The sequence below is a fragment of the Schistocerca piceifrons genome, chromosome X (genome assembly GCF_021461385.2).
Source record: "Schistocerca piceifrons isolate TAMUIC-IGC-003096 chromosome X, iqSchPice1.1, whole genome shotgun sequence".
In the NCBI taxonomy this organism is placed as follows: Eukaryota; Metazoa; Arthropoda; class Insecta; order Orthoptera; family Acrididae; genus Schistocerca; species Schistocerca piceifrons.
Window position 1 is genome coordinate 661,749,541 of NC_060149.1, and position 26,207 is coordinate 661,775,747.

The 26,207-nt window shown below is 32.9% G+C and overlaps 1 protein-coding gene across 1 annotated transcript; it reads right to left on the reverse strand.

Moving 5' to 3' along the window:
* Positions 1-1,518: 1,518 nt before the first annotated feature.
* LOC124722587 lies at positions 1,519-2,733 on the reverse strand. Its single transcript, XM_047247723.1, has one exon. The coding sequence runs from the start codon at positions 2,731-2,733 to the stop codon at positions 1,519-1,521; it is 1,215 nt and encodes a 404-aa protein (XP_047103679.1).
* Between the last annotated feature and the right edge of the window lie 23,474 nt (positions 2,734-26,207).

Consider the following 26,207-nt stretch of genomic DNA (forward strand, 5'->3'; position numbering starts at 1 on the left):
AGCCCAACCCAGACAAATTCCTGACGAAGAACTGGCCACAAATGCTTAATAAATTACGTGCTGCTTTGATACTCAACTCCGACCGTGATTTGAACATACCACAGAAAGTTAAGACCATAGGGATCGCCATTACAAGCAAGATGAATTATTTGGCGCAAATTCTTCCTGTATCCGACCATCTAGCGAAGAGTATACAACAAGCACTATGCCGGTTTCTTTTTAGAGGGCACATTTTTAAAGTTCAGTTTGATACATTAACTTTACCTGTGTCCAAAGGTGGCCTTAAACTCATTAAGGTACACAAAAAATGTGTCACCCTACCCCTAAATCGCATCAGGAAGGAAGTTCGTACCCGGAGGACCAGTATCATCACAAACCTCATCCAGCGATGGGAGCCTCATAGCCTTGACTCACACGTTGATATCACCGGCATTCCGTTTTATTACCGACATGTGCGACTGTACAACTTGGAACTGAGCTACATCCGATACAACATCGTCGATACCGGCAGTCTGGCCAATAGGAAACTTCATAGCCTTCTCATGACAACAAATCACAGGAATCGTCTCGAAGACAAATATCCACATATAACATAGAGTATAGTATGGCGGAATGTGCATAGCAACATGTTACCGTCACGCGTCATATCCGACTGTTATCTTTTCACAGGAATTTGATAATTTGTTGATTATATACTGCAGCTCATCTTCTGTGTTCGCTACTACAGCTGCATCGTTCGCATATAACAACTCATGGATAACAACTGTATTTACTTTGGTCTTGGCCTTGAGGCGAGCAATGTTGGAAAGATTTCCATCAGACCTCGTATGTAGATATACTCCCTCCTCATAGTCTTCAAAGGCAAATAGGGAATGCTTCTGATGTTTTACCGTTGAAGCAAATTGTTGCTTGTGTTTTCTCATGGACAGAGACAATTATCTGCAGTAGTTTAGGTGGGCATCCAATCTTCTAAAAAATGGCTCTAAGCACTATGGGACTTAACTACTGTGGTCATCAGTCCCCTAGAACTTAGAACTACTTAAACCTAACTAACCTAAGGACATCACACACATCCATGCCCGAGGCAGGATTCGAATCTGCGACCGTAGCGGTCACGCGGTTCCAGACTGTAGCGCCTATAACCGCACGGCCACTCTGGCCGGCATCCATCCAATCTTCTGCAACAGTTTGAAAAGCCCATTTCTGCTCACTAAATCAAACGCTTTAACAAGGTCAATTAGAGCAATATAATGTGGCCTCTGCTGCTCACGACATTTCTCTTGTAGCTGTCTTAAGGAGAAGATCATATCTACAGTTGATTGGCCGGGCCTGAAGCCACACTGAGATTCTGGGTAGATTCTGGAAACTAAGATCTGTAATCGCATTAGGATGACTCTTGCATAAGCTTTCCCGGCTACACTTAGTAATGAAATGCCTCGGTAATTGTTACAGTCACTTCTGTTCCCCTTCTGTTTATATAGAGTAACTATCCTCGAATTCCGCATACTCATTGGGACATTACCCCTCTTCCCAGCTGGTTGTGATGAGTGAATATAAATGTTTGAGACGAACAGACTTGTTATACTTAATAACCCCTGCAGGGATCCCATCTTCAACTGGGGCCTTTCCATTAGCAAGAGAATCTATTTCTCTACTAAGTTCTTCCATAGTAGGCATTGCATCTAGTTCTTCCATAACTGGCATTTGTTTGATGGCGTCACATGCATCCTTGCTAACTTCATTCTCGGCTGCATAAAACTCGAGGTAGTGTTCAACCCAGCGTTCCATTTGTTTGCATTCATCAGTAATGACTTCACCTGGCTTGGGCTTCAGAGGAGCTGTTTTTCTGACAGTTGGTCCAATTGCTTTCTTAATACCATCGTACATTGCCTTAGCATTCCCAGAGTCGGCCGCTTTCTGTATACCTGCACATAAATTCAGCCAGTAGTAATTTGCGCATCTCCTGGATGTTTGCTGTGCCCTGTTCTTTGCTTTTCGTAGGTCATCTCGAGTTCTTTCATTTGGGTTTCTTTTGTAAGCAAGCAGGGCTTTCCGTTTAGCCTGAGTGACTGGTTCCATTTCTTCCAAATTTTGCTCGTACCAGTCCTTATTTCTTTTTCCTTTTATTCCATAGGCCAATACTGCTGAGTTGTAGATTGCACCCGAGAGTTTTACCCATTTCTTATCAACATTCCTTTCTGCTTGCACGTTTCCTGGGAAAGCACTTTCAAAATTACTGGCAAAATCCTGCTTTCTTTGTGTGTCATGAACATGATCTGTGTTGGTACGGGGATGACCTCTCGGTTTAGCGTGGTGACATTTCTTAGAAGTGAGCCCCAATGTGCACACCACTAAGGCGCGGTCTGTGTTGCAATCAGCACTATGATAACTTCGTATCAGTAGCACATTTTTGAGACCAGTACGCCTAGCTATGACATAGTCAAGTTGATGCCAGTGATGAGAGTGCGGGTGTCTCCAAGACACCTTGTGCTGATCCGTAAGCTGGAAATATGTGTTCGTGATACAGAGTCCATAAAAGCAGCAAACTTTAAGCAGTCTCTGGCCATTTTCATTCATTTTTCGCACCCCATGATGTCCCAGGCAATTCGGCCATATGTCGTTATCTGATCCAACTCTACCATTAAAGTCCCCTAGAATATACAGTGTCTCGGTGCTAGGTGCCTTGGCTATTCTGTCACTGAGTAAGTCATAAAACATATCCTTCTCTTCCATGCTGGATGATAAGGTAGGAGCGTACACATTTAGGATGCTGACAGTGCCACTTGAGGAGCATATTTTCAAATTTTCAAATCAATAATTCGCTCTGTTCCACCGGATGGTGGCACAGTACAGTCCAGAAGGGCGCTTTTAACAGCAAATCCTACATCATGAAGTCTTGGCTCGTCTTGAGACTTCCCCTGCCAGAAGAACGTGTAATTATCCTCCCTGATAGAGCCCACGTCTGGAAGCCGCGTCTCCTGCATTCAAACGGTGGAGCTCTCTGTCAATTACGGCAGTCTTACAGATGAAATCAATCTCTTGGGCATCGTCAATGTACCTTGGACACATGGTCCTAACATTCCAGGTGGCAATACGAAATAGTGATTTCTTTATTATTTCATTTTTGTTGTTGGTAGGTCTACTATATCAATCCGCTTGTCGAAGATTACTTCTAAGCTTCACACACCCCGTGAAGCAGGCGGATAGTGGCGGGAGAGCACCTTATTGGCTGGGGCTGCCCAGCTTGAGGCGGGCGGTAGCTGTCCAATGAGATGCAATGATCTCTCCCACCGTTGGAAGTGGCCCCTGGCACTCGAGTCTTACGCCAATCAGACAGAGCTTATAATCGGTAACTGCCTCTTCCCGTGTTGTGCCGAAGTCCTTGGACGTCGCTGAAGTGTCCTCTCCAAGATGCTACAGGCCTGAGCGATAAATATGCAGACACGTGAGTTGCCCAATCATCGCGGTCTCCCTCTCAACCTAAATGATAATATCCAGAGGAAAGGCAAGCCAATACGTCTGGTATCACTTCAGTTGCAGGAGCTGCCGAAAGGGGACGTAGTACGCCTTCCAACCGCCTTTGGGGCCCCACTCCAGATTTTCTTTCAGGGTTTTCTCCCTTAGCCTTCATCCCTCCTGAGACCAACCACAAGGAGGCTATAAGTCAGTCCTCAGCTATATGCTTACAAGCAACATAGCTTTTAAACTCATCCTGCTTAAATACCAATAGCTGGTCAATAGAACACATTTGGCACTACCACAAGGATGGGAGTGAGCAGCTGCTCTTCAATGTTATATATATGGCATATACAAATATGTTCACACCAAAGCGAATTGACATCGACTGTACGTCTCTTGCATTTTGGGTGAGTGAATGCTTCATGATGAATATCTGGGCAGATTGCGCATGCGCGTGAGTATGTGCTGGTAACGAGACCTATCCTGTGTCCATCCCTCTGCTTTGTCGCAATCTGCTGAATAGAATTCTTGTACTTATTCGTCCTACACTCCTCCCTTATCATACTCTTCCATACCTCATGTAGTGAACTGTGGCTACAGTCCTCCATCAAATGTCTACATGTAAGGCAGCTATTGAAAGCTGCTGTGTCCTGGTTTGAAAACGACAGCCAAGCAGAGACTGAATGTACACCACCAATTCGGGTTATCTGAGTGGAGAAAAAAAATTGCCGCCATCTTGGGTAACGGTACTTGCATCATCAGCTGACGTCACGGTAACGCCCTCTGGTGCCGGTACTGGGTACCAGGTCTAGACCTCGGGTTGAATACACTATTTGCCATCATTCTGGATAATGGTACTTGCGTCATCACCTGAAATCGTGGCCGCCATTTTGGACGACGGCGTCCTCTGATGGTGGCGCTGTGTACTAAGTCAGTTGGAGTCCAGACTTCATGGTGAACACACTGAATGGCCATACTGCATGGAATTGTTTAAATAAAGACTTATGTCCAAGTCCTTTTCCCACAAAACCTTAGGAGGAGTTGGCAGTCAGGTGACTGAGGTTAATCCAAGTGTCCTTTCTTTCACGCCTTTTTCTTCACTTGGTACAGATATGCGAATTGACCTTTGTTTACCTCCAAAATTCGAACTTGGCGCCAGTTCATAGGAAGAAGTGCCGTCAGGTGAGTTAGGTTAGTAGAGGTAGGCCAGGTGAGCTGTCTTCCCACGATTTTCTTAGCTTAGTAGAGATAACAGTGGTGTGATGCATTATCCTGTTGGAATTTGAACTTCCCGCCGTTTTTCTGGGTTAGGGGTTAGGTTAGTGGAGGTGACCTTAATCCCACCAAAATCTGCCATCTTGAATGACGTCACAGTCGACACCTTAGATGATATCAAGCGCTGTTGCCAAGTCTACATGCCGCCATCCTGGATGACGTCAACGCCACCATCTTGGATACATGTAGCAACAATGCAGGGTGCACTCATATGAACGTTGCCCCGATGCTTGTGGCCGAGTGGTTACACAACATTAATATCTCTGTTATTGAGTGGCCTGCACAGAATCCTATAGAACACCTTTGGGATGTTTTGGAATGCGAGGCGTCATGGACCGACATTGATACCTCTCCTCAGTGCAGCACTCCGTGAAGAAGGGGCTGCTATTCCTGAAGAAACCTTCCAGCACCTAACTGAACGTATGCCTGCAAGAGCGGAAGCTGTCATCAAGGCTAAGAGTGGGCCAACACCATATTGAATTCCAACATAACCAATGGAGGGTGCCACTAACTCGTAAGTCATTTTCAGCCTGGTGTCTGGGTACTTTTGATCACATAGTGTATATCTGTCAATTAGAACTCAAAATTTTCTTTTGTAATCATTGTCCTGATTCCGCTGAGTAAGCAGAGAATAGGAACATTTTATTCAGTGGGCTGGACGAGAATGCCTTCTTGCAGACTGGGAACTATGGTCAGTATGTTCTCCATACTTCCTGGCTCACAACAGAAATAGTTTCCAGGCTCTCGTAAAAGACGGCACACAATATTCCAACTTATGATTTCCTATGGCTGATGATGACTAATAATTATTATTATCAACCTGCCGCTCCACAAGTGGTCTGTGTAGCTGCAAGCCTCGTCCTGCAGGGGAGGTGTGCAATGGACAGGATCACATTTTGTTCATTTTGCTGCCTGCCTTTGCATCTACACCACAATATGCTGTGAAGGTGTAGCTATGTAGAGAGAGAGAGAGAGAGAGAGAGAGAGAGAGAGAGAGAGAGAGAGATAAAGAGAGAGAGAGAGAGAGAGAGAGAGAGAGAGAGAGAAAGACCGAGGGAGAGAGAGAGACAAACATATATACAGTGTAATTTTTTCCACCATACACAAACTCTAGAGACCAAACAATGAGAGGATACAGAGCAGAAAAGGTCTGATGAACTTACATCCAAAAAGGCATGGTTATCATGCTAGAGACAATTTATTCAATCAAACTTTGTTACAGAAACCGAGGTCTAATACGTGCTGTACCATGCAGTCACAGATATAGTATGCATGGTTTCCTCCTAGAGGGTGGTACTGTTCCTCATGTGTCTCACCCTAGCACCATCTCCTGCCATAGTAATTGGTAATGTTGTCTCCAATTCACTTCCCTTGATGATTAACCTTGTAGTGGATGTGAAACTATTTTGTACACAATGGATCCATATTCGAATCAAGACTTTGCCAACATGTTGTTTACTTACAGAAAGACAAATGTCAGTAGGTGGCAGGCACCAAGGTTGCATCAGGAGACCCATCCCCACTGACATCAACCACATTCAATGTTTGTAACAGAATTTCGCCGTTTGTTTGAGACAGGGTCGTTTCAGGAAGCAGGAAATCATGAAGGACGTACCCAAAATGTTCAGACACCACACTTTGAGGAAAATGTGCTTAACACTGTGGAAGGCGACTGTCGTGTCAGTACCAGAGAGTTAGCCTGCCAGATGACTGTGGAATATTCTCCATGACAATTGTTACTACCCTTATGTTTTTACAGTACTTACAGGGCTTACTACTGACAGACTTTCCACATCGGGAGCAGTTTTGTCCCTGGTTTCTTAATCAAGCAACCTCGATTCTGGGATTTGTGTCACCCATTCTATTCATGGGTGACGCCATCTTTACACAGATTGGTATCTTCAACTTTCATAACAGTCATCTGTGGGATAGTATGCAGGACCCCTACAGTATGATGACAGCAGATCATTGCCATTAGTGTAGTCAGAATGTGTGGGCCCAGATAAATGGCGACTGTATCTTCTTTCCACATCGCCTAACAGGTCGGAACTTCCAGCATTTCTGGTGGACAACACTGCCTCTTCTGCTGGAAGAAGTGCCACTGATAATTTGAAGGGTTATGTGGCTGCAACATGATGGTGCTCCAGCCCACAACGCAATTAATGTCCGGATGCAGCTCAATCGTGGCTTCTCTGGCCAATGCATCAGACGAGGGGGTCCAGTTGCATGGCCTGCTCATTCACTGGATCCCAATTTGTGCAACTTTTGGTTATGAGACCATCTCAAAAGTGTCGTGTATGCAGAGCCCATTCCAGATGTGGAGACACTGGAGCCGTTTATTCATGCTGCCTTCAACACCATTTGGATGCAGCCTGTCTGATGTGAACATGTGAGCCAGAACAAGCTACAGACTGTACATGCATGCATTGAGGCACATGGAAATCATTTTCAACACATACTGTAACTGTAACTGCATGGTATAACGTGTATTAGACTGCAGTCTCTGTAACAATGTATGCCTGAACAAATGGTCTGTAGTAGGGAAACCAAGCATTTCCAGATACAGGTTTATTAGACACTTTTTGTTCTGTATCCTTTCATTGATGAATCCCTAGAGCTTGTACACAGTGGAAAAGATCACCCTAAACATATATGATATATATAAAGATAATTACCAAAATCTTCTTGCCTCCGTGATGAAACCATATCCCTAAGTCATCAGGGACTCCCTCCACCCAGTCCGGCGTTGGTAATTGGGTTCCATGGAATCGCAGATCCCACTCCATTTACTTCACCCACTTTGACATTTCATCATCATGCACTCACTGGTCCAGAACCCCTAAAGAAGCTGTAACAACCACAACAACGACATGAAGACGAGTTGGAAACTTTTCTTTTCTACGAATGAGAATATACTACGAAATCCGATTTGATAAATGCACATGTACTTACATGAATGTTATGATAGGTTTATTAGGGGTGCTATAATACACCCCTCGCCCTCCTCAGAATCACTACAACAGCAAGAACATTTCGATTTAAAGGCAGACACAGTGGGGACGCAAATATATGAAATATAACACTAAAAACCTTTTTTTAACGAGAATATGTACATACATGGTGGAATTTCCGCTGGAGACTGCTCAGACGCATTGATCTGCTTGCCTATAAGCTCCAGCAACCAGTCAGTCTCATTGAGATCATGTACTGTAACAAGAAATGAGAATTGTAAATTTGTACTAACATAAATATACACTACGAAATTTAAACTATAAATTATATACTTACACAGCTGATGTGCTGTTGGAATCACAGCTGGTTGGTTGGTTTGGGGAAGGAGACCAGACAGCGAGGTCATCGGTCTCATCGGAATAGGGAAGGACGGGGAAGGAAGTCGGCCATGCCCTTTGAAAGGAACCATCCCGGCATTTGCCTGGAGCGATTTAGGGAAATCACGGAAAACCTAAATCAGGATGGCCGGATGCGGGATTGAACCGTCGTCCTTCCGAATGCGAGTCCAGTGTCTAACCACTGCGCCACCTCGCTCGAATCGCAGCTGGATGCTGTTCCATGATCTGAGGGGGCTGCAAACCACCATCAACCAACCCTGATTCAGACTCCAGCTCTCCAGTTAATTCCTCTCGAATTTGGTGACTGAATGCTCTACAACAACAAAAAAACTTATTGCAGCAAAAATATACTACGAAGTCTGAACATAAATTACGAAAAAGTACTAAGAAATCTGATCTCTCTCTCTCTCTCTCTCTCTCTCTCTCTCTCTCTCTCTCACTCTCTCTCTCTCTCACACACTCACGCACGCATAAGCAGATAGGACGGCGAACTATCACTTAAGTGTAGAAATAGTAGCCTCTCACTGATCTGTTAGCATACAGCTGCTGTGGAACTCTGTAAGTAGGCTGCTTAGGTTTTTATGTTGGTAACGCCACGTAGTGCTCCATATGAAAATCACTGACTGTGCTGTGTGAAGGCTGTGGTTGGTTTGCATTGTTGGAGTATATGCTATCGTAGTGTTGGGCAGTTGGCTGTTAACAGCGCGTAGCGTTGCGCAGTTGGAGGTGAGCAGCCAGTAATGGTGGATGTGGGGAGAGAAATGGTGGAGTTTTGAGAATGGATGATCTGGAAGCGTGTCCATCAGAGACAGTAAATTTGTAAGACTGAATGTCATGAACTGCTATATATATTATGACTTTTCACCACTATTAAAGTAAATACATTGTTTGTTCTCTGTCAAAATCTTTCTTTTAGTAACTATGCCTATCAGTAGTTAGTGCCTTCAGTAGTTAGAATCTTTTATTTAGCTGGCAGTAGTGGTGCTAGCTTTATTGCAGTAGTTCGAGTAATGGAGATTTATGTGAGGTAAGTGAATTGTGAAAGGGAAATTCTTTTGTAGGGATTATAGAAAGTCAGACTGTGTTGTGCTAAAAATATTCTGTGTCAGTTTAAGCACAGTCATTCGGAATTTTTCTAAGGGGATGTTTCATATGTCGACCCTTAGCCGAGGATAAATTTTTTAAGTTTTTCATAATTTTATATAGAAGAAAATACTAATAATTAAAAATTTTCAGTAATTATTCTATGTTGTGTATCATATATGAGATTTTACATTTTGTAGATTCTAGATCAATAACTCATTGTTAAAGTTAATTCTGTATTTTATGAGTAACTTAACTGATTTTGAAAAATTGAGGATATTTGATTAACTTAACCGATTTTAAAACATTAACTAAACACATAATTTTTACAATAACTCAGCTAATTATAATAACAAACTCATTTTAAATTTTCTACATAAAATAATGAAAAACTTGAAAAATTTATAAAAGTGAAAACTCTATTGTAATACACATTTATGAAACATTTTAAGAAAGACAGAAAAAGTAAATACTGAAAATTGTAATATACATTACTTCACTTATCTAATTTATCATATTTATTTACCTACTTTCACAAGCTAAAATTTTTGAAATAATATACTTTTGTTTTACTAATACTTTTTATTTTCTTACAAACACTTTGAAAATTTTTATAACTTCATTTGTTAACTAACACATCTTTTATTTATTTACTTACATTCTAAATGTAAACTTTTTAAAATAATGTACTTCATTAATTAAAATATTATCATTAATTTACTTATGTCCACAATGTGATTTTTTACGATAACATACTTATTTAACTAATATACTTTATATACTTAAGTATCTTCACAGTGTCAATTTTTATAATTAAATGAACTTTCTTAACCAATACATTTTATTTATTTATTTACCCACTAACTTTCACCATGAAATTTTTTAAAAATAGTGGAATTGTGTTAAATAAAACATGTTGTTGTGTTTAAATCAGGTTGTAAATTAAGTAATTAATTTATACTTCAATTGGTTATTATCATTAGTTGGGTTATTGTAAAAATTGTGTATTTAGTTATTGTTTTAAAATCGGTTAAGTTAATCAAATACACTGAATTTTTTAAAAATCAGTTAGTTTACTTATAAAATACGGAATTTATTTTAATAATGGGCTACTGACCTAGAATCTACAAAATGAAAAATATCTCACAAATGATGCACAACATAGAATACTCACTGGAAATTTTTAATTAATAGCATTTGCTTCTACGTATAATAATGAAAAACTTAAAACATTAAAAAAGTGTTAACTCCATGCTTATATACATGTCTGAATATTTTTAAGAAAGATAGAAAAAATTACAACTGGAATTTTATATAATTCACTTTTGTTAATTAATTTATTTTATTTAATTACTTTTATTCACAAAGTAAAATTTTTAAAATAATGTTCTTTTGCTTTAACTAAGACATTTTATTAGCTTACATCCACTTTGATTATTTTTATAACTTACTTTTGTTAACTAATACATTATTTATTTATTTACTTACTTTCACAATTTAACATTTTAAAAATAATGTAATTTATTAAGTATTGTTTTTTATTATTTTACTTATGTTCACAATGAAATCATTTTAAAATAATGTACTTTCCTCACTAATATTTTTTTTATTTACTTAACATCAATATGTCAATTTTATAAATAATAGACTTTCTTAACTAATACATTTTATTTAATTATTTACTTACCTTCCCAATGACATTTTTGAAAAGTAATTGACATATGTTAATTAATACATTCTATTTATTTACATACATTCAATATGTGACTTTTTAAAAATAATGTACTTTTTCAATAACGAATGTTATTGTGTTTAAATCATGTTGTAAATTAAGTAATTAAATAATAAGTCAGTTGGTTATTACAATTAGTTGAGTTTTGTAAAAAATCTGAATTTAGTTAATGTATTAAAATCGCTTAAGTTAATCAAATATTTTAATAACGAGCTAGTGAGTTAGAATCTAGCGAATGTAAAATCTCACATAATATGCACATCATTGAATACTTACTCAAATATATTAATTATTAACAATTGGTTCTAGAGAAAATAATGAAAAACTTGAACAATTCATAAAAGTGATAATTTTATGCTTATATATATTTATGAAAGATTTTAAACAACATAGAAAAAATAAATACTCAAAATCGTAATATACATTACGTTAGTCATCTAATTTATTTTATTTATGTACTTACATTCACAGGCGAAAATTTTTAAAATAATGTACTTTTGTTTTACTAATACTTTTTATTTTCTCACAATCACTTTGAAAATTTTTATAACTTACATTTGGTAACAAACACATTTTTTATTTTTACTTGCTTTCACACTGAAAGTTTTTATTAATATACTTATGTCCACAATGTGCTTTTTAAGATAATGTACTTATTTATCTAATATATTTTATTGTATTATTTACTTACATTCACAATCTAAAATTTCTAAAATTATGTACTTTTATTTTAACTAATACATTTAGTTATCTTACAATCACTTTGTAAATATTTATAACTTAATTTTGTTGACTAATACATTTTTTATTTAATTACTTATATTCACAATATAAAATTTTTAAAATAATGTAGGTTCTTAACTTCTACACATTATTTACTTACATAACTTCACAATGTAATTTTTATAAATGCTGTATTCTCTTAACTAATACATTTTATTTATTTATTTACCTATGTTCACATGTGATTTTTTATTTCTTAATTCATTGTCATATCTTAATTATTTTAATATCATAATTAATTTTTATAACTTAATTAATCAATTTTCAACACAATGTAAACACAATAACATGTATAATTTGACAAAAGCATATTATTTTAAAAATCACATTGTTAAATTAGGTAATAAATGAAAAATATATTACCTAACAAAGTACATTATTTTATAGATTTTATATTGTGAAAGTAAGTAAAAAATAAATAATGAATTAGTTAACAAAAGTAAGTTATAAAAATTTACAAAGTGATTGCAAGAGAATAAAATGTGTTAGTTAAGGAAAAAGTACATTTTTAAAAATTTTACTTTGTTAGTGTATGTAAATAAATAATGTAAATTAGTTAACAAAAGGAAACGATATTAAAATTGTCAGTTTCGATCTTTTCTTGTTAAAACGTTTCAGAAATGTTTTTTACATAGAATTAACACTTTTATAAATTTTTAATTTTTTCATTAATTTATGTAGAAACAAATGTTAATAATTTTAAATTTTCAGTAAATCTTCTATGTTTTTCATCATACATGAGATTTTACATTTTGCAGATTCTAGCTCATTAGCTCATTATTAAAAAAATTCTGTATTTTCTAAGTAACTTAATTGGATTTTTTTTAATTTGAGGATATTTGAATAACTTAACTGATGTTAAAACGTTTACTAAATACATAATTTTTACAATAACTAAACTAATTATATATATTCATAAATTAAATACTTAATTTACAACATCATTTAAACACAATAACATGCATTATTTAACAAAAGTACACTATTTTTAAAAAATCACATTGTGAAAGTAAGTAAATAAATAGAATGTACTTGTTAACAAAAGTAATTTACTTGTAAAGAAATTGCATTGTGAAGGTAAGTAAATAAATATATAAAATGTATTAGGTTAGCAAGTACACTATTTTTAAAAAACACAATTAAATGAAACATATTAGTTAAGTAAGTACAATATTATAATAACCAATAATAACAATATTGTAATAACCAATATTTTTATAACTTAATACCTTAATTTATAACACACTTATAAGTTTTTAAAATATTTCCTGAATTCATGTAGAAGCAAATGTTAATAATTAAAAATTTTCTGTAAGTATTCTATGTTGTGCATCATAAGTGGGATTTTACATTTTGTAGATTCTAGCTCACTAGCTTATTAATAAAATAAATTGTATATTTTATAAGTAACTTGACAGATTTTAAAAAATTCAGGATATTACATTAAATTAAACGATTTTAAATAGTTGACTAAATACATAATTTTTACAATATTCAGCTGATTATAATAACCGACTTATTTACAACTTGATTCCTTAATTTATACCACTATTTAATCACATGAACATGTATTTTTAAACAAAAGTACACTGTCTAAAAAAATCACATTGTGAAGGTAAGTAAGTAAATAAATACAATGTATAAGTTAGGAAAATACAGTATTGAAAATAATTGACATTGTAGAGTTAAGTAAATAAACGGTATATATTATTTAAGAAGGTACATTATTCAAAAAATCACATTGTGAACAGAAGTAAATTACTGAAAATATATTAATTAACAAAGCACATTATTTTAAAAATTTTACATTGTGAATGATGAATGTGTTAGTTAATAAAAGTAAGTTATAAAAATTTACAATGAATCTTAGATAATTAAATGAATTAGTTAAAGTATAATTACTATAAATATTACATTGTGTATCTAAGTAAATACATAACATAAATTAGTTAACAAAAGTAAAACTTAGTAAAATTTTCAGTTTTTATTTTTTCTTTCTTTCTTAAAATGTTTCAGAAATGTATAAGCATGGAGGTAACACTTTTATAAAATTTTTTAAGTTTTTCTTTCTTTTATGTAGAAGCAAATGATAACAATTAAAAATTTTCAGTAAGTGTTCTATGTTGTGCATCATATGTGAGATTTTACATTTTGTAGATTCTATATCACTAGCTCATTATTAAAATAGATTCTGTATTTTATGAGTAACTTAACTCATTTTTTAAAAAATCAGGATACATGATTAATTTAACTGAATTTTAAAATGATAACTAAATTCATAATTTTTTCAATAGTTCAAGTAATTATAATAAGCAAATTATATACAACTTAATTACTTAATATACACTATTATAAAAAATGACATTAGAAGATAAGTAAATAAATAGAATGTATTAGTTATTGCAAGTAAATTACCATAAAAGTTGACCATTGTGAAAGTAGGTAATTATATAAATTAAATGTATTAGTTATGAAAGTACATTAATTATAAAAATTGACATTGTGAGGTTAAGTAAATAAATATATTATTTAAGAAAGAACATTATTTTAAAAAATCACATTGTGAACATATTGTTGTTGTTGTGGTCTTCAGTCCTGAGACTTGTTTGATGCAGCAATCCATGCTACTCTATCCTGTGCGAGCTTCTTCATCTCCCAGTAACTACTGCAACCTACATCCTTCTGAATCTGCTTAGTGTATTCATCTCTTGGTCTCCCTCTACGTTTTTTACCCACCATGTTGCCCTCCAGTACTAAATTGGTGATCCCTTGATGCCTCAGGACATGTCCCACCAACTGGTCCCTTCTTCTAGTCAAGTTGTGCCACAAACTCCTCTTCTCCCCAATTCTATTCAACACCTCCACATTAGTTCTGTGATCTACCTATCTAATCGTCAGCATTCCTCTGTAGCACAACATTTTGAAAGCTTCTATTCTTTTCTTGTCCAAACTATTTATCGTCCATGTTTCACTTCGGTACATGGCTACACTCAATACAAGTACTTTCAGAAACGACTTCCTGACACTTAAATCTATACTTGATGTTAAAAAATTTCTCTTCTTCAGAATCGCTTTCTTTGCCATTGCCTGTCTGCATTTTATATCCTCTCTACTTCGACCATCATCAGTTATTTTGCTCCCCAAATAGTAAAACTCTATTACTACTTTAAGTGTCTCATTTCCTAATTTAATTCCCTCAGCATCACCTGACTTAATTCGACTACATTCCATTATCCTTGTGTTGCTTTTGTTGATGTTCATCTTATATCCTCCCTTCAAGACATTGTGCATTCCATTCAACTGCTCTTCCATGGCCTTTGCTGTCTCTGACAGAATTGCAATGTCATCAGCGAACCTCAATGTTTTTATTTCTTCTCCATGGACTTTACTACCTACTCTGACTTTTTCTTTTGTTTCCTTTACTGCTTGCTCAATATTCAGTTTGAATAACGTCGGGGACAGGGTACAACCCTTTCTCACTCCCTTCCCAACCGCTGCTTCCCTTTCATGCCCCTTTACTCTTATAACTGCCATCTGGTTTCTGTACAAATTTTAAATAGCCTTTCGCCATTTACCCCTGCCACCTTTAGAATTTGTAAGAGAGTATTCCAGTCAATGTTGTCAAAAGCTTTCTCTAAGTCCACAAATGCTGAAAATGTAGGTTTTCCTTTCCTTAATCTATTTTCTAAGATAAGTCATAGGGTCAGTATTGCCTCACATTTCAACGGAATCCAAACTGATCTTCGCCGAGGTCGGCTTCTACCAGTTTTTCCATTCGTCTGTAAAGAATTCGCATTAGTATTTTGCAGCTGTGACTTATTAAACTGATAGTTTGGTAATTTTCATATCTGTCAACACCTGCTTTCTTTGGAATTGGAATTATTAAATTCTTCTTGAAGTCTCAGGGTATTTCGCCTGTCTCAAACATCTTGGTCACCAGATGCTAATGTTTTGTCAGGACTGGCTCTCCCAAGACCGTCAGTAGTTCCAATGGAATGTTGTCTACTCCTGAGGCCTTGTTTCGACTCAGGTCTGTCAGTGCTCTGTCAAACTCTTCATGCAGTATTGTATCTCCCATTTCATCTTCATCTACGTCCTCTTCAATTTCCATAATATTGTCCTCACGTACATCGCCCTTTTATAGACCCTCTATATACTACTTCCACCTTTCTGCTTTCCTTTCTTTGCTTAGAAGTGGTACATTATCTTATAAATCACATTGTGAAATAATTCAATCAATGAAAATATATTGATTAACAAAGTACATTATTTTAAAAATTTTACATTGTGAAATAAGCAAATAAATGAAAAATTTATTATTCAACAAAAGTAATTTATAAAAATTTACAAAATGATTGTGAAATAATAAAATGAATTAGTAACAAGAAAAGTACATTTTTAAAAAATTTTACATTGTGAATGTAAGTAAATAAATAAAATATATTAGTGAACAAAAGTAAATTATTTTATAATTTTCAGTTTTTATTTTTTCTATCTTCCTTAAAATGCTTTAGAAATTTATATAAGCGTGGAGGTAACACCACTATAAAATTTATGTTTTTCAGTATGTTGTGCATCATATGTGAGATTTTATGTTTTGTAGATTCAAGCTCATTAGCTCAATACAAAATTAATTCTGTATTTTATAAGTAACTTATCCGATTTTTAAAAAATGAAGGATATTAGATTAACTTAACCGATTTTAAAAGTTAACTACATACAAAATTTTTACAATAACTCAACTAATTAGAATACGCCAATGATTTATAATGTAATTACTTAATTTACAACACGATTTAAACACAATAACATGTACAAATAAACAAAAATACACTATTCTTAAAAAAAATCACAATGTCAAGGTAAGTAAATACTTAGAATGTATTATTTAATACAAGTAAATAACTTTAAAGAAATCACATTGTGAAGGTAAGTAAATAAATAAATAAAATGTATTAGTTAAGAAAGTACATTATTTATAAAAAATGACATTGTGAAGTTAAGTAAATAAATAAAATATATTAGTTAGGAAAGTACAATCTCTTAAAAAAATCACATTGTGAACATGTTTTTGTTATTGTCGTCTTCAGTACTGAGACTGGTTTGATGCAGCGATCCATGCTACTCTATCCTGTGCAAGCTTATCCATCCCCCAGTACCAACTGAAACCTACATCCTTCTGTAACTGTTTAGTGTCTTCATCTCTTGGTCTCTCTCTACGATTTTTACCCCCCACGCTGCCCTCCAATATTAAATTCGTGATCCCTTGATGCCTCAGAACATGTCCCACCAACTGGTCCCTTCTTCTAGTCAAGTTGTGCCACAAACCTCTATTCTCCCCAACCCATCTAATCTTCAGCATTCTTCTATAGTACCACATTTCGAAAACTTCTATTCTCTTCTTGTGCAAACTAGTCATCATCCATGTGTCACTTCCATACATTGCTACACTCCATACAAATACTTTCAGAAACGACTTCCTGACACTTACATCTATACTTGATGTTAACAAATTTCTCTTCTTCAGAAATGCTTTCCTTGCCATTGCCAGTCTACATTTTATATCCTCTCTACTTCAACCATCATCATTTATTTTGCTACCCAAATAGCAAAACTCCTTTACTACTTTCAAATAGCAAAACCCCTTTACTACTTTCAGTCTCTCATTTCCTAATCTAATTCCCTCAGCATCACCCGATTTAATTCGACTTCATTCCATTAGCCTCGTTTTGCTTTTGTTGCTGTTCATATTATATCCTCCACCCAAGACATTATGCATTCTGTTCAACTGCTCTTCCAAATCCTTTGCTGTCTCTGACATAATTACAATGTCATCGGCGAGCCTCAAAGTTTTTATTTCTTCTCCATAGATTTAAATACCTACTCCAAATTTTTCTTTTGTTTCCATCACTGCTTGCTGAATATAGAGATAGAATAACATCAGGGAGAGCCTACAATCCTGTCTCACTCCCTTCCCAACCACTGCTTCCCTTTCATGCCCCTCAACTCTTATAACTGCCATTTGGTTTCTGTACAAATTGTAAATAGCCTTTCGTTCCCTGTAATTTACCCCTGCCACCTTCGAAATCTGAAAGAGACTATTCCAGTCAAAATTGTCAAAAGCTTTCTCTAAGTCTACAAATGCTAGAAATGTAGGTTTGCCTTCCCTTAATCTAGCTTCTAAGATAAGTCGTAGGGTCAGTATTGCCTCGCGGGTTCCGATATTACTACAGATCCAAACTAATCTTCCCCGAGGTCGCTTCAACTAGTTTTTCCATTCGTCTGTAAAGAATTCGTGTTAATATTTTGCAGCCGTGATTTATTAAACTGTTTGTTCGGTAATTCTTACATCTGTCAGCACCTGCTTTCTTTGTGATTTGAATTATTATATTGTTCTTGAAGTCTGAGGGTATTTCGCCTGTCTCATACATCTTGCACACCAGATGCTAGAGTTCTGTTAGGACTGGCTCTCCCATGGCCGTCAGTAGTTCTAATGGAATGTTGTCTACTCCCAGGGCCTTGTTTCGACTCAGGACGTTCAGTGCTCTGTCAAACTCTTCACGCAGTATTTTATCTCCCATTTCTTCATCATCTACATTCTCTTCTATTTCCATAATATTGTCCTCAAGTACATCGCCCTTGTATAGACCCTCTATATACTCCTTCCACTTTTCAGCTTTCCCTTCTTTGCTTAGTACTGGGTTTCCATCTGGGGCTCTTGAAATTCATACAAGTGGTTCTTGTTTCTCCAGAGGTCTCTCTAAAAATGTATATAAGCATGGACATTACACTTTTATAAATTTTTTAAGTTTTTCATGACTTTATGAAGAACCAAATGTTAATGATTAAAAATTTTCTGTAAGTATTCTATGTTGTGCATCATATGTGAAATTTTACATTTTGTAGATTCTAGGTGATTATTAAGATAAATTCTATATTTTATAAGTCATTTGACTGATTTTTTAAAAATTCGAGATATTTGATTAACTTATCGGATTTTAAAAAGTTGACTAAATACATAATATTTACAATATTCACCTGATTATAATAACCAACTGATTTATAACTTAATTTTTTAATTTAGAACATGATCTAAACACATGAACATGTACTAATAAAAACAAAAGTACACTGTTTAAAAAAATCACATCTGAAAGTAAGTAAATAAATAGAATGTATTAGTTAACACAAGTTAAATACTTTTAAAAAATCAAATTGTGAAGGTAAGTAAATAAATAAGTAAATTGTATTAGTTAAGAAAGTACATTATTTATAAAAATTAAAATTGTGAATTAAAGTATAAAAATAAAATGTATTAGTTAAGAAAGTACATTATCTTAAAAAATCTTATTTTGAACATAACTAAATTAATAACAATATATTAATTGATGAAGTACATTATTTTAAAATTTTTACATTGTGAATGTAAGTAATTAAAAAGTGTGTTAGTTAACAAAAGTAAGTTATAAAAATTAACAAAGTGATTGTAAGATAATAAAATGTATTATTTAAAACAAAATTACATTATTTCACAAATTTTAGCTTCTGAATGTAAATAAAATGATAAAACACATTAGTTAACTGGTGTAATGTATATTAAAGTTTTCAGTTTTTATTTTTTCTAACTTTCTTAAAATGTTTCAGATATGTATATAAGCAGGGAGTTAACACTTTTATAATTTTTTTATGATTTTACATTTTGTCGACTCTAGCTCACTAGCCCACTATTAAAATAATTTCTGTATTTTATAAGTAACCTAACTGAACTTTTAAAAAGTCAGGAAATTTGATCAACTTAACCGATTTTAAAATGTTAACTAAATACATAATTTTTACAAAATTCAACTAATTGTAACTAACAGATTTATAACACTTTTATAATTTTGTATAGTTTTCACTAATTTATGTAGAAGCAAATTTTAATAACTAAAAATTTTCAGTAAGTAATCATTGATGTGCATCATATGTGAGATTCTTTTTACCATACATGATTATGTAAACAAATGTATCATTTGGGATTAAATCATTAAAAGTTGCACAAAAAGTTTAATATTTGTTATAACATTCATTCTACGTGTCAAATTTATTACATAATATGGATGATTAGTTATAAAACCAAATGGAGTAATATCAATATCTGATTTTAGTAAAGTAATTCTTTTAAAATTTAGAAATGCATCATATACCTTTAGAAAATTATTTGGTGGATCCCACTATTCTGGAGGAAAAACTTCATTTTTACTATTTTTTAAATATGTATTCTGTACTTTAACATGATCAAATAATGATGAATCAACTAATTGACTATTTTTACGATTGGTCTCAAATACAACAAAAACAAAATATCACATATGAAATTCTGTAGAGTTATAGCAGTATGTTATTTCTAGTTCTAAATTGTTTTTACCATATAATCCAGCAACTTGTTCAATTTGAAGTTAATAAAAAGAATTAGGAATGTTAGGATTTTTAAAAACATTATCACATTGTTCAAGTTCATCAATGATTCATATTTAACAGCAAATACACGAAATTCCATAGATTCTATAACTATCTCTAGAAAATGATCTACGTGTAAAATCTACAGTTAAGTTTCATTCAAAAATAATTTCTTTATACTCTTTAAAAAATCCACTAGATATTGACAAAGGATAGAGTGCTTCATTTTTTAATATTTATTTTTCTTGTATTATGAATATGTCCTAAACTTACTTTGTCAGAAACAAATAAAGTTATATTTAGAAAAACTGTTAATGAACTAGAAGGATGTCCAATACTAGATAATATTGAATTTAATTTTTTTATGTTATAAAGTCAAACAATTTAGTTACATAGTTATCAATTCACTTTTTGTTTCATTTTCTATCATAAGTTAGTTAATCTGTACCATCGTTTCTAATAATACTAAACTTAATATGTAATTGTGCATTATTTCGATGAAGCCGAACATCACCAGTATTTATTTCACTTTCTGTATCATTGTTACGAACATTTTTAGTTTTTTCATTAACAGAAAATGAAGAAATGGATAACTTTCAATTTTATTCATGATTATTAAGGAAAAAATTTATTAAGATATTGAAATATTTCTAAAATATCTGTTACAGTAGCACCATTAACGTCAATTAAATTATCATTTTCATCAGTTATAGTAACTTCTAAATCTTGAATTCTATTAAAAATAGTAACATTTATAGGATAATTTGGTTCATAAATTATTATCCACCAAACTCTGGATTATGTTTAAATGAAGCAACAATATTAGTTTCTTAATGAAAATGATCATAATGTTTTATGTACGCTCTATGGCAAGATTAAAGTTTATACATGTTAATTCAAAAGAAATTATTTTAGGTACATTTTTACCTACAACTTCTTCATTACCTTGCACAATTTGATTATTAAAACCAAGTAAACTTCCAATACTATTTGCTATATCCATATACAATTTTACATCACTTTCAATAACAATTCTGTTTAAAACCATCTGTTTTAATGTGTATATTAGATTTTTTCAAATGTATAACTGTTTGAATATTTTTCAAACAATATTGACCAACAGAAATTTCTATTGTTTCTCGATCACAATATATTTTATTGTTTTTTGTCGTAATATTTGGTGTTAAAAAGTTCAATAAAAACCAACTAATAAAACGTTATTATAATTATTAGAAAATGGAACCGTTAATCGTTTTCTAAGAATAGAAGATTTTTCACTAAGTTGAACAACCTACTGATTTAGTATTGAAAAATATTAATAAATTAATTAAGTAATAGAAAAAATTATTAATAAATGAAAAGTTGATAAATGAAAAATATTAATAAATGAAAAAATTATTAATAAATGAGGAAAATAAATTGGGAAGCACTAGAATTCCAGAAAATAAGTTAAAAAACAAACATGGTAACCTTTTACTAAATTCTATAAAATGTACAATAATTGGAGCAAGTGGTTGTGGACAGACATTGTTAATGATTGATAAATATATTTTAACTCCAGGATGGTTAAATTGGAACAAAGCTAACCATTTGCATGTTACTAAAAAGTTTAGAACAGCCACAATATCAATTTATAAAGCAGTGCAAAAAATTGTAGATAAAATTAATGAACAAATTGTTAGTTATATTGGAAATAATGAAGAAATTATTCCATTAGAGGAATGTGAAGAATATTCAGTTGTTGTATTTGATGACTTTACTCTAGAAAATCAAGATATTGTTAGAAGTTTATTTTACTAAAGGCAGACATAAATGTATGGATTGCTTTTATTTAGCTCAATCTTACCCAAAACACCAAAACACTTAGTTAGAGTCAATTATAATTATTGAAATATTTTTGACAAGATGACACAAATTTAAATCATATTTACCATGAGATTGTTGGTGGAGACTTAAAGTTTGGTAATTTTAAAGAATTGTTTAGTAAATGTTGGAGTAATGAATTAGGTTTTTTAACAATAGATACGTCTAGATAACAAATAAAGTGAAGTTAAGAAAAAAATAAATCATTCTTGACAACATAAACGTTAAACAAAAGCATTAACTTAAACATTATCTTTAACATTAAAGAAAAACATAAAACATAAACATAAGTAAGCTTTGGAAAAGACAACCAAGAACAGAATATAAAAGATATAAAAAGGTAGATCAACCTGTCGATTCATTTGGTGGTAATATACCAAAACATTCAGATAACTATTTAGGAAATAATGAACTATACTACAATACAGAAAGAAATCAAAACTTTGATGAAGTAATATTAGGTCATTCATGTTTATTTGTTTTAAAATTGCTTTGTGAAAATTATAATTTTAATGATATTTTAGATAAAATGAATGGACATATGTGGAAGTAGGATACATCTAACTAAACATACTGAACAAGCACTTAATACACCTTCATTTAATAATGTAAGAATTGAAATAATTGAAAATATTATTAAACAGCTTCAGTCATCAATAAACATAAAGATAAATAATACAATTAAACAATTTCAAAAAGGATTCAATATTATGTTTAAAGTAACTATTGGTTATAGTGGTTTTAAAAATAGAAGACTTATTAATGTAAATGATATAATTGATGTAAGAGCTGCAGTTAACAAACATTATTTTGATAATCAACTATTAAATGTTGTTACAAAACCGGAATACACAATCATTTCAACACAATTTAATAACTATGTTACCAATACACAATTGAAAAATTAATCAGATTCATCAAGATAACTCCAATATTTTGTTTACAAAAAACAAAATAGAAGAAGCTTTCTTCATACTATTTCTCAAAAACCGATTTAACGCCATACTTAGAACAGTTAAGTAATCATAAAGAAAAAATATATGATAAACACATATTTGAATTTGCCTTTATAACAGGTGCTGAACAAATACTGTACAATCTTGAATATATGTTTGTTTTTAAAAAAGTAATGGTTATAACTGAAAATATGAATAAATTATTAACATTTAATGAACTCAATATTTTTTTATGTATTGATGATGAACTTAATAACGTAGCTTCTATTAATCAGTCTTTATTATTTGTAGTTAAGACAGTTTTTGTATCTATATTATTAAAATATTCTGTTAAAACTTTTCTAGTTGATTTGAAGTCAACTATATTTGGTGGAGTATTTTAAATTATATAGATATTTTATCAATATAATTTTTTTATTTTATTTAAATTTGTAATCTACATAAATTTTTTCTATACAAATTTTTTATATGTAGTTGGAAAACAGTTCACATTTAGTTCTTAAAGATAAGTCACATTTATTGTTGAAAGTGTGAAAAATTTGCAGAATCAAATAACACACATAGAGTGACAACTAAAAATGGCAGACAAACAATTCAAAGTATTTGTACAGTTTGTAAATCTAAAAAGAGAAAATTCATGAAAATTTTTTTGTAAATTATGGAGGTTTAAATAATATTTGCAAAAACATAATTAATGAATTACATAAATCATTCAGGAAGAACTTTATAAGAAGAAATGTTGTTTCTTCAGGCATAGATGATTTATGGCAAGCTGATCTAGTTGAAATAGGGTCAGGTAATTTAAAATGAGTTCCAAAGATAAATAAATGTTATAAATATTTATTAGCCATAATTGATGTTTTTCAAAATATGCATTTGCTGTTCCTATTAAAGATAAAACAGCTAAAATAAATTTGAGGCTTTTAAAAAATTTTAATAGTTAGAAAGAAAAATAATTTACAAACAAATAAAGCTAAGGAATTATATAAGAAAGATTTTAAAAATTAATGAAGAAATATAATGTTGATCATTATTCAACTTCTTCAGAGTTAAAAGCATCTGTTGTTGAATGATTTAACAGAACACTTAAAGAAATAATATGGAAGATAGTTGCTTTACAAGGAAATTATATAGGGTTAATTTTAGTTAAAAATTTAATTGATGATACAATAATACAAAACATTCTACGATAAACCAATAGAAGTCAGTGAAAAAAATTAAAAATAAGTAACTTCATAAGGGTGACAAAGTTAGAATTAGTAAACTTAAAGGTCTTTTTGAAAAAGTATATACAGCTAATTGCTGAACAGAAATATTTAAAATTGAAGACTTTATTTATTCTAAACTAATTAAATATAAGTTAAAAGATATAAAAGGAATTTTTTACGAACAAGAACTACAGAAAACAAAAACCAGACGTATACTTAGTTGAAAAAGTTTGAAGAAAGAAACGTAATCAAGTTTATTTTGAATGGTTAAGTTTTGATAATTCAAATAGCAGTTGGATAAAGAAAGCTAAAGTAATTTTATAAAGAATTAATTTCCTTTTTAGTTTAACAATCAATTAGTTTTTAAACTATTATCGTTTAAGAGAATTAGATCAGTATTTACACTAACAATCAATGAATTTTAAAAAAGTATCATAAATTTCCATCAAATTTTAACATATTTTGATTTAATTATTTCATCTTTTACTTGATATCTACTAGTGTAATACTTCCATCTTTTGGCACAATACTTTCATCTTTCATTTTATATCTATCATCTTTTATTTTAATTATTTCATTATTTATTTTATTGAATGTTTGTAGTTTTTGAACACAAATATCTTTGTGTTTTATTTGATCTTTGAAGAAGTTTCCATTTATATAGAAAAAATTAGTAATTTTGTCTCCAATTCACTTCTCTTGCTGATTAACCTTGTAGTGGATGTGGTACTATGTTGTACACAATGGTTCCATATTCAAATCAAGACTTTGCCAACATGGTATTGACTTATGGAAAGACAAATAGCAGTTGGTGACAAGCACCAAGGTTGTATCAGGAGACCCATCCCCACTGACATCAACCACATTCAATGTTTGTAACAGAATTTCGCCATTTGTTTGAGACAGGGTCGTTTCAGGAAGGAGGAAATCATGAAGGACGTACCTGAAATGTTCAGACACCAGACTTTGAGGAAAATGTGCTTAACACTGTGGAAGGCGACTGTCGTGTCAGTACCAGGCAGTTGGCCTGCCAGATGACTGGAATATTCTCCATGACAATTGTTACTACCCTTATGTTTTTACAGTACTGACAGGGCTTACTACTGACAGACTTTCCACATTGGGAGCAGTTTTGTCACTGGTTTCTTAATCAGGCAACCTCGATTCTGGGATTTGTGTCACCCATTCTATTCACAGGTGAGTCCATCTTTACAGAGATTGGTATCTTCAACTTTCATAACAGTCATCTGTGGGGTAGTATGCAGAACCCCCATGGTATGATGACAGCAGAACATTGGCTTTAATGTGGCCAGAATGTGTGGGCCTAGATAAATGGCGACCATATCTTCTTTCCACATCGCCTAACAGGTTGGAACTACCAGCATTTCTGGTGGACAACACTGCCTCTTCTGCCGGAAGAAGTGCCACTGATAATTTGAACGGTTATGTGGCTGCTACATGATGGTGCTTCAGCCCACAACGCAATTAATGTCTGGATGCAGCTCAATCGTGGCTTCTCTGGCCAATGCATCAGACGAGGGGGTCCAGTTGCATGGCCTGCTCATTCACTGGATCCCAATTTGTGCAACTTTTGGTTATGAGACCATCTCAAAAGTGTCGTGTATGCAGAGCCCATTCCAGATGTGGAGACACTGGAGCCGTTTATTCATGCTGCCTTCAACACCATTTGGATGCAGCCTGTCTGATGTGAACATGTGAGCCAGAACATGCTACAGACTGTACATGCATGCATTGAGGCACATGGAAATCATTTTCAACACATACTGTAACTGTAACTGCATGGTATAACGTGTATTAGACTGCAGTCTCTGTAACAATGTATGTCTGAACAAATGGTCTGTAGTAGGGAAACCAAGCATTTCCAGATACAGGTTTATTAGACACTTTTTGTTCTGTATCCTCTCATTGATGAATCCCTAGAGCTTGTACACAGTGGAAAAGATCACCCTATACATATATAATATATATAAAGATAATTACCAAAATCTTCTTGCCTCCATGATGAAACCATATCCCTAAGTCATCAGGGACTCCCTCC